This window comes from Mugil cephalus, chromosome 8, assembly GCF_022458985.1.
Source record: "Mugil cephalus isolate CIBA_MC_2020 chromosome 8, CIBA_Mcephalus_1.1, whole genome shotgun sequence".
NCBI classification, from domain to species: Eukaryota; Metazoa; Chordata; class Actinopteri; order Mugiliformes; family Mugilidae; genus Mugil; species Mugil cephalus.
Genome location: NC_061777.1, coordinates 17,154,377 through 17,171,817, shown reverse-complemented (window position 1 = coordinate 17,171,817; position 17,441 = coordinate 17,154,377). Strand labels below are relative to the sequence as shown.

Here is a 17,441-nt window from a genome sequence, read left to right as displayed (position 1 = left end):
CATATAAATGGTGCTTTTCACCTGTCCTCTTACCTTCCACCCCTGTCCTATTAGCGTCACATTTGTGTCTCTTACCGGACATTTTACTCTTGGCATTAGCTCCCCAGCATAGATGATGGACATTGATACAAAGCTAAAGATAACATTCAGGAGTTATTTTTGCAAAGGGTGTGACTGCTAGATGGTGAGATGCCACAGGGAAATGGTTTCAATGAGCTACTTGTAAAATGTACACCAATGAGCCAAAACACCACGACCACCCCTGTCTCACATGCTGTCCGTCCTTCACATGTCATGAAAGCAGTTCTGCCCTGCTGAGACATGTTCTCTGCAACCCTCTGAAAACATGAGCAGTAGATCCTTGAAGCTCTGACTGAAACTGAAGCCTGCCACAGTATAAGCTGTTGGCATATCAGCTGTCAGCGTCGCTGTTTTTTGGGAGCATAAGTGACCATCAACAAGGGGCAAGGGATAGATCTGATAAATAACCCAAGGACACGATGTACCAGTCCTGTAGAGATCTGTCAGATCCCATGTGGTGATGCACATAAAGCAGACTGTGCTTTGTAGTCTCTTGAGTTTACCATGTTCACAAGTAAACTCCTCATACATGGTGCCCTCTTTAGGTATTCACAGCCTCCTAAATTGACATTCACGAGTTGTTTGCTGATGTTTTTAGTAGTAGATAAGATTTACTACTATCTCCGCACATATATTAACTTCCCAGATAGTAACTTAATATATGTGCTGAGATTCCCGACTTTAAAAACCTGATAATTATCAGCTAATTGTTGACCTTCTAGATGCCAGCAGCTATGTAGCAGTAATCTTGTCACAATTTACAGTTGACATTTCCACTTGAATACCAGGTTTATATACCTGACCACAAGTTCACAAGTTTCATTTGAATGTCAGCATATTAAATGGACCGTGACTGAAAATCGTCGTCTCAAATGTCATTCGTGATTTACATAATCTGTGATGGAGTACAATCTGTGACACTTTTTAATTGCTAGAATAAATGTAATTTTAAATTTGTTGTGACATTTTAGGAATAAAATAAATAACTGAGTACTTTATTGTCTCCTCACATTAGGACATGTGGCCAGATAAATGTGATGTGGCAGGTAAAGTTTGTGGTGTCAGTGTTTATGACCTGAAACAACATTTTTGTAAGAAGTGATAAAGTATAGTTTAAATGGTTGCTACGTGAACAATTTCTGCAAGTTTTTTTTTTTTAATTAGTACCATCTTTTCACTTTGTTACATCCATGTTTGTCAATAGTTATTTGTGCATGCTGATAACATTTAGCAGTGCTGCTTAAGGCTAAATGTGAGTGAAGAAAAAGGCAGGCCAAATTTTAGGAATGTGAAAAGAAATATGTGACAACTTTTTCTAATTTGAGTTTAGAAAGGTAGAGGCTTTTTAGCAAGTGTTAAACTGCTGTAGGGCATTGGGAGCATTAAGGGAAAAATGACAACACAAGACAACTGGTAGTGAGCAAAGGAGAGCAGCAGAAAACACTTGAGGTTAAACAACACATTTTGAGATTATGTACATGTGAGTGTGTTCCTATGTGTGCACGTGACTCAATCCCACAGGCTAATAATCATTGCTTTTCTCCAGATGGAGGAGTGTACCCGACTCAGCAGAAGTCTTCCTGCCTCTTCGGGGCACAGGCAGTAGGGGGTGGTAGCTTGTGTGTTTGTGCGCGTGAGTGTGTGCATATGTGTGTTTGTGAGACGGGTGGGAAATATTGAACTGTCACTTACTGAGAATCCTCCGGGGCTTTAGCATCACACAGAGAAGAGGGAGAGGAAGCCAAATTAGATTGAGACTTTCGGTTCCATCAATCTGCACCGGACAACTTTGTTAACACACATCTTCAGTCACTTGTTTCCCTGAATAACAGACGGTGTCATTGTCTGCCTGTGTCTCTTTGGTCGACGCAATTACCCCAGAGGTTTTATTTTTGTCATGACTGATGAAAAGGGAGCTAAGCAACTAATCACGGCCCACAGTCCCACCTTGATACTGAAAGAACGACTAATGCTGCAACAAAAAACTCTGTGCTTACATAAAATGTTATTACAGTTAACCTATTAACTGTTGTGAGTCACTGCAAATGGGAATTAAATCAGCAGGATCCTCCATATCAGCTGAATCACAGCTGTCAGGGGAGTCAAATGGCTGCTTTTCTGTTCCGAGTTTAAACAAATAAACATGTTTAACCGATCCTGAAACCTTCAGTAGTAGATCCTCATGTGCTTCAAGCTACCTGTGCAGGCCTGCTCTCTTTTTGCCTGTGTCAGGTGGCTAAGTTCAGTATTTCTTTTTTCTCATTACAGTGTTGTTAAATTTAATAAGAATTTTTTTTACCACCGTGTCTCATTCTCTCTAACAGCTTCTCACTGATCTTTCACAAGACTTCTTTGCGCAGCACCAGCAGAGAGGATTCACATTTTTCAATGAGTGAGCAGCTTTTCAGCAGCTCCCGGCTTTGCCTGAATGACAGGTGGAAATGGGCTTCATTCTCACACCTGTCACAGTCAGATGGGCCGTGTCACAAGGTCCACCTGTAGCCCAGATGTTTCAGGGAATAAATGGCCCACGGAACACCCACTCCCTGTTACAACATGTATGTGCTCACACATCGTATCTCGTGCTTAACAGGAGAATCACGACACAAGTTGTGGGCTGTGATTGAATTGTTCACCAGTGCGCATATCTACATGTTAACACTTTTTTAACGATATTACATAAATATACAAGCATTGCAGATGCGCCTTTAGTTGGGATATTAACCATGACATGCTTCTTTTTAAATCCACAGTATATCTTGTTGTGATTTCTCAATATAAAAAAGTTATTCCCCTAATCGTAACTTACTCTAAAATAAATTACCACATAAAACTTCTTCTTCCCACTCTATCTGAAAACTTAGCAGCAAAACATTTCAGGATATTTATTGTTTGTTGCCTTCATGATCTGATACACGCTCTCAGCGCTGGAAGCACTTAAGTAATTCACAGTAAATTGCTTCCCTCATCTGCCAAGTTAAGTTCCCACTGGGAGAAATGAATCACTGTGAGAGAATTAAATCCCATCTTGTCTGGTCTTGTTCTTTGCCAGAGCTTTAATACCTTTTAACGTTGTGATAATTAGTGTAGCCACGTAAAGTGCGAGGATAGGACAAACAAGGCTGCCTCAGTTGTGTGTGTGTTGAACAGGTGCCCTCTTTTGGTAGAAGTACGGATGTTTCCTTTATTTCAGGGCATGAAGCTGAATTGAACTCATGTGTCTAGTGTTATTTTGCATTTAGTAATAAAACGGTAGTGGCCCTAGGTTTTGTTGCAGTAAAAGTAGCTGACATTTTGATGATGGTTGAGTTTAATTCCTGGATTATTGTGTGTCAAGCTTGAGGCTGAGCCTGAGATGGGTATTGTGCATTAGAAGGTTGCCATCTAGAGTCAGGATGCCAGCAGTGCAGAGTGACGCACCGAGCTGGTGCGTCTGCTGAACCGTTTTGTGTGGTGAGGAGCAGAAGTGTGAACTGAGAGGGTTAGGGGGTAAAAGACACTCTCACACCTTCTCTTGCTACACACAGAGCTGACATGCAGAGGTCTTAGCAGCCCTCAAGGGAGCCTCTGGTCATTGGGGTGAACACTGTTAATGTCAGTGCTCAGTTTTCAGAGCAAAACATCTACTAACTATGAGGTCACATCTCAGGAGAGTAATTAGTCGATTTACTAATAGAGTTACATGCTCTGTACAATTATTGCTGTATTTTAGTATCTTGCTTGTAAAACTGGTTAGACGTGGAAGTGGACCATTCATTTCTTTTGTTTACTTGTGTTGCATTGCAGCAGCTGTTGTTTTGCCATCATTTTAAGGGTAAAAAAATCACATTTTTCTTTATTTCGCTTACATTATAACTGAGACAGCACGTCTTGCTTCACCATCACTGAGGTGCCTTCAAGTTTCCCTTCATGAAAGCTCAAGGCAAACTTCTTGCTTTTGTTCTCTTTCACTGTCTCAGCCCGCTACAATTTTCCTTGGACACAGACCTTTGAAATATCCTGAGACCTGATTCAGCTGGATGCATAAAGAGAATAATTTGGGCCATTTTTAACCAATGACAATGTGCTGTGTCAAACAGGAAGTGTCTTGTTTTGTCATCAACACCTCTGAAAGCTTTGTGCTTTTATTTGTACATCAGAAGATCACACTGAATCACTCTTTAGCCTGTCCAAACATGACAAATCTGTTGCAAAAATATCTGCAAGCTTCTGGGTGTTTGATTATTGTGTGTCAATAATTAGCAGTTGAAGAGCAGAAATAGAAATAGATGAAGCAAAAATAGATGACTCATTTTAAGTTCTTTTGTTTTTTCTTTTGCTCATATGGTTTGTCATTGCTGATGTGCTTCAGATTGCTACAGTGCTGTGAATGGTCTTGGGAACCAATAGCAGCTTTTACAAAATACAGTTCTCCTTTTGCCCCAAGACAGCGTGAATGATCAGTTAACCTTTAAACAACCACATTGTAAGATATCCAACAACTCCCTCACAGAAGAGGTGCTTCCAGAAAGTCAATGTGGGCTTCAGCTTTCTCGATGTGCCGACAGATACAGGGAAAACGCTGGGTGTAATGTTTATCCCTCTACTTTACTCTTGTAGACTTTCCATTGGGATCCCCTCGAGACACTCTCTGGCAAATCCTCTTGAAGTACTGCTACCTAGAGAAATGTGTGAAAATGATCCATCTCCTCCACAAAGAGATGACAGGTGCTATCCTGTGTGATGGCGAGGCCCCTGAACTCTTTCCAGTTAATGGTGACAAGAATGCAGCGTAGCTAGTGCTGACTTATTGGCAGGATTTACCACGTCCGAACTCCAAGCAAAAACAAAATTATCTTCCCAAACTGTTAATTAGCAACAGTTCTTTCTCTACTACGTACAGCAGCCTCCCTCGTCCTTACCATCAAGGCCAAGATCCTGCTCCACAGCATGAACAAGACTATCCATCTTCTTTGTATCCCTTCCTAGATTCTCACTGAAGTATTTTAATGCAGTATACAGCTACACATATCTTGGCATCAATATCTCCAGCAACACCTCCCTGGACTTGGAATCAGCACAACCAACCCAGAATGAAATAACTTCCAACGAGAAGGTCTGCGACAACAACCGCATACAAACTCACATGAACATATTTACCCACACGTTTCCGTGGTTGTGGGGCACTGGTCACTGATCAGAAGCAGATTTTGCCAGCAAGAAATGCATCATCTCGCCTCTGCAATCAGCCACTTCCACGGAATGATAAAAACCTCACCAACAAAACAAATGCATTACTCACAGCTCTCAGATGGCACAAGAACGGTTTGTGCATCAAGTGCTGTTAAGTGGTACAAAGACCTTCTGAAATAGTCGATGCAGAAATGCATAATAAACTACAACCACTGGACCCAACCAGTGGCAGATATATAGATGTAGGTGACCTCAGATCGAACAGGAGTCCAACATTCCTAGCTTGCTGGATTTGCTCAGGAAACTGTGCTGCGAATGAAGGATGACCTTGACCCAATGGTGTCTAAACTCTGTGGAGCAGTGGGAGTGCTATGACTGTCTTCAAACTGTATAAAACTGTCTCTGTTGGGACTAATGTTACCCCAGTTAATTAACTGTTTGTTGATACATTACATTTACTCCTGGTATTTATTTAGTCTGTAAATTTGCTTTATAGAGGTTAAAGGGCGCTCTGAGGTAAAAAAGTAATGAATTAGTATTATTTAACACACTGTGCTTGGGGCCCATTAAAAGTGTTCCTGCAGAATTACACTCGCACCAACAATCCTGTCTTCAGCATTAATTCACCACTTCAGTGATTGTTATGCATAAATATGATGTCTGACATGCAAATTTGTAAGTAGGTCGGGTCTCCTCTGCGGTGCCACAGCACCAAGTTGTTTAATGTGCTTCCATCTTCAAGCTCCATCTGAATTCACTGTAAGACACAGCTTTGACTTTGCTTTACGCATTTCCCTTTTGACCACCATCCAGTTCACATCTGATCACATCTCTCCCTTCTTTTCATTCTCTCCATCTTGCCTTCGTTCTTCATCCCCTTTTCCACATGCCTGGAAGCAGTCTTTTTCTCTTACATCCTATCTCCATATTTTCAATTTCAGCTTGTTCATCAGTTGTATTGGATTTTATTTTATCACCCCCCGCCCCCCCCTCCCTTCCTCTCTCTCTCTCTCTCTCTGTCTCCGTCTCTCTCTTCTATTCTCCCTGTTTTCATCTTGGAGACAGTGGTGTGCATGCAGCTTCAAATCTAAGCCACTGCCTGTCAGGCTGCTCCGTTTATGCGCTCTGCTCTGCGCTGCTCTCCTTTCCTCTCCTCTCCTCTCCTCTCCCCTCTGTGCCACACTGCACTGCATTGCACTGCTCGTCTCTCCTCTCCTCACATCTCCATCTCTCCTCCTTCTCTTTCTCTCCTTCTCTTTCTCTACCTGCATCCCTCACCCACTAACCGCTCTTATCTGTGCTGTGCATTGCTGCGCTCTGCTCCATTCTTTGGGAAAATACTGTACACTCTGGGTTTTTTTGCGCCAGAGCTGAGTACACCTCAGCTGCTGGTGGAAGAGGAACCAGATGCTCCTGGTGCTCCAGGTCTCACTTGCCTTGGATTCTTTGGATCTGTTTGAGCCAGAGAGGAGAAGAGGGCAGGAAGGGGGAGGCGAGAGGGCACAGAGCTGCCCTGGTGAGAGCTTCATTTGGTTGGGGAAGTAAAGGCTTCAAGGTGGTGGCGGTAGTGGTTGATGGTTGTCCGTCAAGGGTCATGCCCTGGGACTTGCAAGCTTTTCGGCAGTTGGAGTTGGAGACCCTCTCCCATTTTTGCCCCCCTAGTGGGGCAGCATTGATCCTGGTGCCGGGAAAAACCTTGGGGCACCAGTGGCTGCATCGTGAAAAGTGGACACCATGAACCAGCTGGACGCACCACGGCCACTCAACTGGACCATCAGAAAACTGTGCCATGCAGCCTTCCTGCCATCTGTACGCCTGCTAAAGGTAAAAGATAAATAATTAAATAAAATGAATAAAAGATGACAAGACAGGGGAGAGTGGGAAAGGACTAAAAAATATATATGCTCAGGGAGATGTTGTAAAATATGTCAGGCGGTTCTTCTGTTATCTTGCTGTTTTCCAAAGGAAGATAAGTAGCAAGAGGGGTGAAAAAAAAATGAAGCTGTTATGCCTCATCTTTGATTTCCTTAGTGTGTACTTAGTGCATAAATCACTGGGTGTTGGGCACTCATTAAATGGGATAGAGGAAATAATGATGTTCAAAATGAAGAGAAGTGTGGCAAAGCTGGCAGCACAACCCTCTCATAGGGAAGCTTATAGGTTTGGAAGTATAGGGATGCGCAGAGAGTGGAGGATAAAAATGGAGATGGGGAAGAGCGGGAGCTTGATGCTACAGAGATGCACATAGAGAGAGGGTGATAGAGAACTGGGTGAGGAGGTGACAGAAAAGTATGTTAAAAGAGATATAACAGATTATTGTCATGTACTGAGAGAAAAAAAAGACAGACAGTAAGAGATGGAAAGAAAGGGTGAGTGCGGATATTAGGGGTCCAGTCTTAAAATAGCAAGAGGATTACACAAAGGGTAAATATGGAAACATGAAATGTCGACAGATAAAGAGAGTATGCAAACGGAATGACAGAGTGGGAAAAAGAAAGGGAAGGTGTCGAAGTAAAGAGGCGGGATGTGAGAGTATTTGTGAAAATGTGTGAGCAGAAACATTTAAGTGGAGGTGATGGTCAGGACTGAAAAGATGCAGAAAGGACTAATGAGCACATTAGACAGGTGTTCAAATGAATTCAGCGATGGACCTTGATGTTAAGATTTTTTTTGTTGATCCTGTGTATTTTGCCACCCGGTTTAGTTGGCGAACTAAACGTTTCACACCTGTTCAGAGTTGCGTAATGTGTGGATGAATGTATTCTCATCTGTGTATCTGAACATGTGTGGGCGCACCATTGTGTGTTTTATACACTCTGTAAATCCACAGCACCTTCATAATGCTCGCAGACATTTGTAGCCTAAAACCTCATCTTTATGCATTCATGTGCTTTTATAAGCCAGTTACGGGCACTCTGTAAGAAGGGCTATTGTCAGAGGTCTTGAATGCCTCTTCTCCACTCTCCTTTGATCTGGCTTTATCAAAGTGTCTCACAGAATAGTGTGTTGCTGTGATGCTGAACCACACAGCCAGAGTGCATTGGCTCACGTGTCAGGCATTTGCATTTGTATAGCCTGGTTAAATGAGCATCAGTGTAATCCTTGAGTGAATGTGTCTGTTTGTGTGTGTGTGTTGGGTGTCTGAGGGCGTTCAAAGTGTCGCTGTTGACATGTGCCTGCGGATGAGATTTCTTACAGGTGATTTTATTAACAAAGATAAACATTTGTGTACATACAGACATTCAAGAAATCCCCAAAAAGACCCGAAAGTGCACGAGAATTTACACAAGCTGGATTCAATTTATTCTTTTCTCCCTGAGACGAAGATCAAGTGAGACTGGAGATCTAATTCAGGGCAGATCTTTGCTCTGAAATGACTCTTTTAAAAGCCGTTGCTCTTGTGAATAGCAGATTTTTTGTGGTCTAACTTTGGAGCCTGAATCTGTGGCCTTTGTTAGCGCCCTGGATGAAGCCATAGAGCTCCTAACACTCTGTTTACTCTGTGTAACTTCTCCAAGGACGACATCAGGCTGTCAGTGTAAAATTGACCTAATAGCCTGCCATTATTGTTGGAAATTTCTGCATGACAAGCACTTTCCTCCCATGTCCCTCCAACTCATTACCTGCCCCCTGCTGTCAACTGTTCACTTGTGCTCATGTGAGTGTGACTGCAATTTACACACTGTCAGGGATGTTCCTGTCTTCCTTTGCCAGGAAAATATGTAAGACAGATTGTGTGTGCACGTTTGTGTTTGTGCGTAGGTGTGTGCTTGCGTCTGTGCACATGATACTCAATAAGTATGTACATTATAAATGTACATACTTATTGGAAAGCATAGGCTCTGTTTACAATGCAGCAAATGGGTACTGTTCAAGCTGTGTTTGTGAGCGTATGTTTGCGTCTTTGTGGTCTGCTCAAAGTGGGGAAGATACAAAAAGTAAATTTAAGATGACATGGAAGCAATGTTTAATCATGTTTGACAAATATGGATAAGATCCCAAGTGACGCTATAGTCTTTGTCATTTAAGACCATGTCACCACATCGGTGTTCTGAACATAAAAACATCCAGCCAGTGTTTCTTTTATGATCTGATGTGGACACAGGGGCTATTCTCTTTACTACATGTGGTTGGAAATTCAGATTTAATAAAAATCTTCTCTCAGTCAGAGCTTCTTTCTGTAAAAAATCATTTATTTGCAGTGTTGACAGCTGAGATTTGTACAAGTTTAAGCCTGGGATCCTGTGTAGCCTCGGTGGGATAAAGTGTGAAACGGAAACAATATTGGAAAGAGAGTCACTAATGGAAAATGGTCTCTCATCCCCTTGGTGGCTTTAAGGCTTCTTTCAGTTCTATTAGTTTTAAATTCACCTCTGTCTTTTATGATGACAGTCTCTCTTATCTACATCATTTTGATCGTGGGCTTTGTTATCTTTGATCATCAGACTACAATGAGTTAACTAAACTACATCTTTCCTGTCGATTTTAATTCCTCATATCTCCTCATACTTTATGAAGAACAAACACTTCGCAGTACTCTGCTGTAATTCACCATCATTTAAAAATTCACCACTTAGTGAATACAGTAATAATCATATCTCTGGTTCTCTCTGTGAAGTTTTCAGCCCTTCCTTTCTCCGTTCTGCATTGCATCGTTTCTCTGCCTGTCTTTCTGTCTTTCATCATCTTTTTCTGCCCCCTTCTCATTTTGTTACCACCTCCTCTCTCTTCATTTGTTATTCCATTGCTTCCCATAATCAAAAAGCATAGATGACAGTCATTTTATGCAAAATACATGGGGGATGGAATGTGCTGCTAAAAAAAATAAAAAAATAAATATAGCACTCTGTTTCTAAAAATAAATCTGTTACATAAAAAGGTACACTGTTGCAGTGCTTTCTGACATCTAGATTAGCCGAGGAGTGACTATGGGTGGGACTTCATTTTACACTGCAATCTGGATTAATGACTTTATACAAATCTCTTAATGTGAATTCTGACACCTTCAATTTACAGTATAACCAAGGAGCATATACATTCTGTCACCCATAGGTGGCACCACCCTTTTTTGAATCGACAGTAGACACATCAGATTTCATCAAAGGTTGTTGTGGGACTAACTAATATTATTTTGAATTTTCTTGCTAAAAAAAAAAATGTAATCATTTAATGTAAATGATTTAGATTCAGTGAGATGGGATCTGTTTACAACACTAATCGTTGCTTTGTGTTGGTGTGTTCTCACAGTTCTGGTGGGGTCTTTTAAATATCAGCTTTCAGGTGATTGTTGGAGGAGCTAAAGAGTTGAAACTTTCACAGATGGATCTTGCATCACACTATCTCTGTACAACTCATTGTGCTGCATTTACACATTCTGATAAATTGTGAGGATTGGGGCAACAGGGATGGTACCAATTATCAAGCTCTGATTATCTGATTTTCCACGGTTACTGACATCCATCGTACACATGTTACATTAGCATCTGTGTGTGTTCCTTTTTATTAGTCCAGGGAATCAGGAAGTGTGCGTTGCATAGTAAATCAATGACAAATGATGTTTTGGTCTCAGTAGTGTTGTTCCCAGCATTGAATTAATAACTACTAACATCTATCTGTTGGACATGAGATAAATATAAAAACAGTTACTTACGCAAAGGAAACATTACAGCAAATGATGAGTTCTACTTAAACCTGTGAAGAAGTTGCCACTCAGGGTTGGAATATGTCAGATTGTTAGCACATCACCACACTAGCATGTGTAACCAACGTTTGTGTCACCATCGCCCGACATTGGTACAGCAAAGAAATCATCCAACATCTTTTGATTAAACTGCACAATCAGTGGATAATAGGAGATAATAAAGACAATGTTGGGAAGAGTGCGTCGCAGATTAAAAATAAACCCTAGCTGTTCCACCTTTTCATATTTCCTGTTCTTCAAAAGTCGCTTGCGAAGACCTTCAGCTATTGTTGCTTTTACCCTTTCCTTCATTGATTATCTGTCCATTAATATGACATGGTCATAGACTGGATGAATGAAGTCCTCTTCTTGCTCTCATAGAGGACTGAGGACAGACTCAATGCTACATTGACTCACTACCTTCCACAAAGTCATATTATGAGAAGTGGTGTGCTGCCCTAGCTGGTTAGCATGCTAACTTCAGTAGATATCTCTGCATCATAGACGTCTTTTACATATTATTATTTATGGTGATAGTTTTTGTTCATTTTGAATGATTTTCAACAATCCTACCAATGTTGTAGTGAATGAAGTAGAGTCAACATGTGCACAGTTCAGGTAACACTAGCTGCTCAGCCAATAATCTTACGTGCTGCTCTTTCTATTTATATTATACTCTGCATTGGAGGTCAGCTGTGCTTCTCCCAAAGTCACCCCACTCTTAACTTCGTTGCATACAGAGCAAAATGTGTTGACAGCAAATGCTACTTGAGTGTAGAATGAAAGTAGAAGAAACGAGGTGTTGTCACACAGGCCTCGGGGATGGTCCATTTCCTTTCCCTTCACTCTTTTCTTCTTATGCTTCTGAATTGCAGGATGTCTTCAAGCTTGCGTGCACATGTCTCAATTAACCAGCAAATGCTGCATTTACGAGGTTTCTATTAAAACATTATCTCACTAATGAGCCAAAATTAAAACATAAGCTGCCAATTAACACCTCATTCCTTTATTCAGACACACAAAGACTTAATATTTCCTATTTGGCACATTTCCACACAGCATCATGGGAGGTAAAACGAGCAGTTGGTATACTTGTTTTTAAATGCTTTCTTTAAAATATGAAACTAACTTGGGGAAACAATGGTAATGGGGTTTGTAGTCTTTGTCCATAAAGGCATTTGTCCTGGATTAATGCAGCAGATAGTACAGAATGATTCTACCTACCAGGTGTTGAATAATTTATGAGAACTGATGCTGAAAGGACCTGCAGTTTCAGAATAAACGTAGAATTTGCAAACCACCTCCAGCTTTTACTCTTAGAATTTATCACGTGCTAGTGTACAAGCAGCAGTGACACACACACACACACAGAAATGCAAATTACCTACAGCTCCCACTTTGTAGTTAGAGCTGCAAGATCCACGGCACCAGCAGTGGAGTTATGAACTCTGAACATTGACCTCTGGCCTTAAAGCTGTTAGGGGAAATATATGCTAGAGATGGAGGAGTTTTTAATTATGTATGAGGTCGATATGTCATGAATCCTCCTGCTATCCTTTATGTACTCTTCATACCAAACTGAGAGAATTTGTCTTCCCTTATTTTCGGTTGCTTGAGTTTTTTATGGGTGCAAAGGTTTGTGCAAAAGTTTGACACTGTTGCATTTTATCTGTGCCATTTTGCACGTCTTTAAATATGAACAGATACTCAAATGTACAGGTTTTACTAATCCTGCTGCCGATTACTTACTGCTCCAATAAGTTCCAACTTGTCATCTTAAAGCTTGTATCATCTGGATTTTTTACTTTGTCAAACCAACCCTTGCATCACTTTTTGCTCCTTTAAAGATAATGTGCACCCTGTAGCAATACTATCAATAGGTCAACAACGAATCAATAGGAAATCAATATGCTTCCATCAAGACACTCTCATTTATAATTGTCAGGGCTGTTTAGATAATGAGACGGCGTGCTGAAGTGTGAAAGGATGATGGGAAATTATAAGAAATATATATATATACATGGGAAACTAAAATTAGAGGCTCTCTAATCATCTGAGAGCTGCAGCCATATTGTTACTGAGGCGTGTGTAATCAATCAAGATGTTGTTCATGTTGAAGCGATGCCAGAGAATCAGTGTTTCTTTGACAGTGCAGTGAAATGCAGCCAGATTGCACCAGGTCTGACAATCAGCACCATGGCCAGCGACGGCTCTGCATCTCAGCGCTCTCATTCTAAACACACAGATGGAGTCCAAACCCCAGAAACGTTTTATTGTATCCATGATTCCCAGTACAGTAAATGTTACCCACTCAGGCTAAACCCACTGAACGTTAACATCAGTTAAGATTTACAGTGTTTTCATTAATCCTCAAGTATTAATCATCAAGTATTCTACTAATGCTGTCTTTGTATAATTAAAACTGAAGAAAAAGAATCAGCTGATTAATTCAGATATTATACAAACATATTGTACATTCAAATTAAAAAACCTCCAAAGTCACAGGGTTAACATACTGTATATTTAATATATTGAGATACATTATTACAGAGCTTTATTAAAAGCTATACTGATACCTGTTTGAACCTCTGGCACACTTGTGGGGACTGATCCCCTGTCTGAGCATGTCTGAGCATGTGGTAGTCTGTGAATAATTGATGTGGCTTTGGTAATTGTGTGTATTTTAGTCCGTGGGTGTATGAAAGGCTGAGTCATGTTGTAATGTCTTCGGATTCTGTGCAACTTTGAAGCTTACTGTAGGATAGCCTACGCTGTTTGTCAACTCAGTTCAAAAATGTTGTAGAGAATTAATGTTTTCCATATACACCTGACCTGGTTGCTGAAATTGCGGTTCTTTGTATCGCGCTGAGACAGCAGACCTAGTGTAGCTGTCTTCACCCTATATTATTATTATTATTTCACAGAGCTGAATGAGCTTGAATATTCAGAGCTAAACATAGCTTTCATAAATTGGCCTTTGTCATTTTAAGGCATCACATAAATACAGAAAGTGTTCTTTTCATTATTTTTTTAATTATTATTATTTTAGCTTTCACTGTCATCATTGTGAACAAGTTTATCAGGTTTTAACTATATACTGAAAAAAAGAACAGTTCACAAAGATACAATTATAGTCTGGTCTTCGTGAAAAGATATCTGGCACCTTCTCTGTTGTGTTGGAGGGCTTCTGCTTCGGTGTGACAGCCAAATGAAGAGGAGTGAATAAAGGGTTTTTATCATATGAAAAGAAAAGTAAAAGAATAAACTAATCACTGATAGGAAGGGTCTTTTAACAAAATGCTTTGATCAGAGGGAGCAGTGGAACGGTGTGTGCTTGCTCTCTGTCTGTCTGTCCTGCTTTTTTGCTGGGCATCATCACTCTCTTCATCTTTACCTGCCTGTCTGTCTCTCTGTCTGTCCGTCTGTCTGTCTGTCTGTCTGTCTGTCTGTCCGTCTGTCTGTCTGTCTGTCTGTCTGTCTGTCCGTCTGTCCATCCGTCCACTCTCAGTCAGTACATTTTCAAGCACATTTGTATTTCACTATTATTCAGAACATGGCAGTTTTCCAGATTTGACACCAGCCATATAAACAGAACTTTTTTTGTACGTATAATTTTTCAAACAAGACACGTGGGATTTATTGTTTGGGTTTTACAAACATTTTTGGACACAACACATTTGTAAAGCGTTTCTCTGTTGCGGTTGCGCACTGTACAAACCAACTAGCAAACAGTTTTTTCACACATCTTCTTGTAAAAGTTGTGAAAGACTTGGATATCACATGATTTTTGATATGTGCAACAATCTTTTCAACACATTTTCCCTTGATAGGTTCTTGAAGGAATGAAACAGGGGACCGCTCTTTTGTTTCAGTGGGCCTGTAGTCTGCCCATGTAAGCTCCATTTTAAGATCATCACAATGATCCCATTTTGAAAACTGAATGCAGCCTCATTTTCTTTGGTCTTTTCCCAACATTCACTGCCTGCTGACCTGCTGGCATCCAGTTGAGTCCAGTTTGATGCGAATAGGAAATGCAGCTTGGTTCAGCTTTCTGGGTCTACAAAGGCTGTGCTCCCGTAGACAAAGTCCTTTGAAGGACTCTTCTCCTGAAGTGAGACATGAAAGACTGAAAGTCTTTACACGCTGACAAAGTCACAGTGATGACAAGACACCAGAAATTCTCTGGATCTGGTTTCTAGCCAGCAAATAGTTCCAGTACATAGCTCTTTGTGAAACAGATTGTCACTTTTTACATTTCTGTTTATGTTATGTTACGCAAATGAGCGGGACAAGCTGTTTCTCCGTGCTTCCAGCCTTTATGCTATGATAAACGAATCAGACAGCTGGCTCTTACAAGCATTAACTTTTTTTTTTTTTTTACGGGACTCTGCAATAAAACTGTATCACAAATCGTTAAAATGGTCTGACATTTTCAGATATGTTTACAGCTCAACAAATGAGCCAGCCCATAACATTATTAGAACTCAACAATGTTGTTGTGTTGTGCAATTTCCCCGTTACTGTAAGATGCACTCCGCTGCACATACACAGATACGCTGTACGCCATTCTCCATTTTCTTATTTCTCTATTTAAAGAATTTTCTTCAACACTTCCCACTGTCTCTGTGCAGTTTTTCACTCCTCTCCTCAGCCGCTGTGTCTCGCTCTGTATTGACTTCCCCACCAGCGCAGTCTTCTGCAGCTCATACAGCTGATTGTTTCGACGTTCGTGACCTCTCTCAGGTCATTAGCTGCGAGTGGTGGGATCTTAAATCACGCTGGGGCAGCTTTAGTTCCTCCAAAATGATTCTCCGTGCTGTCATTTGTGGATCTGCAAATGCACACTCGAACTCCGAAACACAAAATTACCCCACGAAAGGTTCCTAAAACAGGTAAATCAGAGAGAAGGTGTTGTTTTATAGTACAGGTGTGATTAGCCCGCTTTCTGGCTTAGAGCTGTAATGAGCTGCTTTTAATAGATGTGCATTCGCTCTGCCCGTAGAAGGAGGAATTAGTGCGCTTTCTTCGTCTAAAATGACACACAGACGCGCTCGTGTGCAAGCACGCATACATGCACGTGAATCTCAACGAGCGTGAAGGGTCTTTGAAGATCAGCTGCAACACTAAGCCTCAATTTCTAAATCTGGTGAAAATAGGCTGGGTTCCTGTGTGTCACTACGGGCCTCGGAGGAGTGAACACCACATACATGCAAATCGCCCCGTCCATTTTCTCTTGACGTTCCGTCTTTCCTCTCCTGCACCTCAGCCATTACCTCTACGCTTCTGACAGTTTTGCTCTCAGCGTTCGCCCCTCAGGCTCTCACTATCCGTCCCTTTAACTTTCGTCCCCTTTAACTGGGATGAGCAGCTCTCATGGCACAGCTATAGGACAGCGCCCTGGGGAGTTGTAGCTTCTGCACTTAGCCTCTGTGAGTGAGCGCGCACATTCTCTACATATAAATCTGTTGATGTTCCAGTACATTAATTTTTCCTAGTGCATGAGTACAACTTACCGTCTGTTGAAAATGTACAGGATGGAGACAAACGGTAAATGTGGAGGTGTGACAACAGGTGGGAATAGACCAGCTTTATCACAAAGGAAAATGTGTGTGTGCTTTTGTGTGTGCATCTATGTGTAATGTGAGGCAAAGCTGTGTATGTGAGAGACGTTTGAGGCAGACGTGTGGAAATGTGTGAATATGTGCTTGTGTGTGGCTATAAATTGGATACTGGGACATGGAAAATGGAAGTGAACAGCATGGCCACACAGGGCTATTTTTGTCCCTTCATCCATCTCTCAGTCCGTCTCATGCTCTCTCAGCTCTGAATTCATCTCCCCCCCCCCTCCTCCTGCTCCCCAAGTTTACTCCTCCTTTTTTTTTCCTCCCCTGTCATCTTCTCCTCCCGCCTCTTATCCAATATATTTCTGTGGCCGTAGAAGCCCAGTCAAACAGTCCACCCTCCAAATATCACGTCAACTTTCCATCTTCAACTTAAAGCTCCGATCTAGAAAAAAGTGGTCTTTGAAGCACCACTTTGTTTTTTGTCGAAAATAACAGCTGCCAGCCTCTCATAAATTATTTGCAATTAAATGCTGCTAAATTCTGCTTCCAAAAGTAAGATCTTTTTCCTAAATGTATTGCATAATATTCAGTTATGTCATCAAGTTTTTTGGTATATTATCTGCACCGGAGTAGCGCTGTTAGTTGTTATGCCCTTAAGCGAAATCCTTTTTGGAAAAATCGGTGATAGTTTATGCAGGATTTCCCTCCACTTCTTTTCATCTTTTTCTTACCCACTTTTACAGTAGACGGCTCGGTTATGGTGCATTAATCGGTATCTATAAAAATTCACTTTTCTCCTTAGCTACATAAAGAGATGAGGATCACTCTGACTGCATAGATCAGAATCTATTGGACAGGAGGGTTGGAGAATTATTGGAATATGAACTGTTACTGTATGCTGGCATGTTGGTGTAAATACTTCTGAATTGTATTTCCCATGAGCA

General features: G+C 41.1%; 1 protein-coding gene across 18 annotated transcripts in view; it reads left to right on the top strand.

Annotated features, from left to right (window-relative positions):
* trpm3 (transient receptor potential cation channel, subfamily M, member 3) overlaps nucleotides 1-17,441 on the top strand; it is a 118,787-nt gene that overhangs the window by 17,400 nt on the left and 83,946 nt on the right. For 4 of the 18 annotated variants that reach the window (XM_047592991.1, XM_047592984.1, XM_047592989.1 and 1 more), the window contains exon 1: nucleotides 6,340-7,077. The exons of 11 other annotated variants lie outside the window; for them this stretch is intronic. In XM_047592991.1, the coding sequence (XP_047448947.1) occupies nucleotides 6,988-7,077 (90 nt within the window). In that variant the 5' untranslated portion in view covers nucleotides 6,340-6,987. Of the gene's footprint in view, nucleotides 1-6,338; nucleotides 7,078-17,441 lie in introns of those variants that run through there. 3 more of the 18 variants (XM_047592981.1, XM_047592978.1, XM_047592990.1) reach the window with 2 other exon arrangements.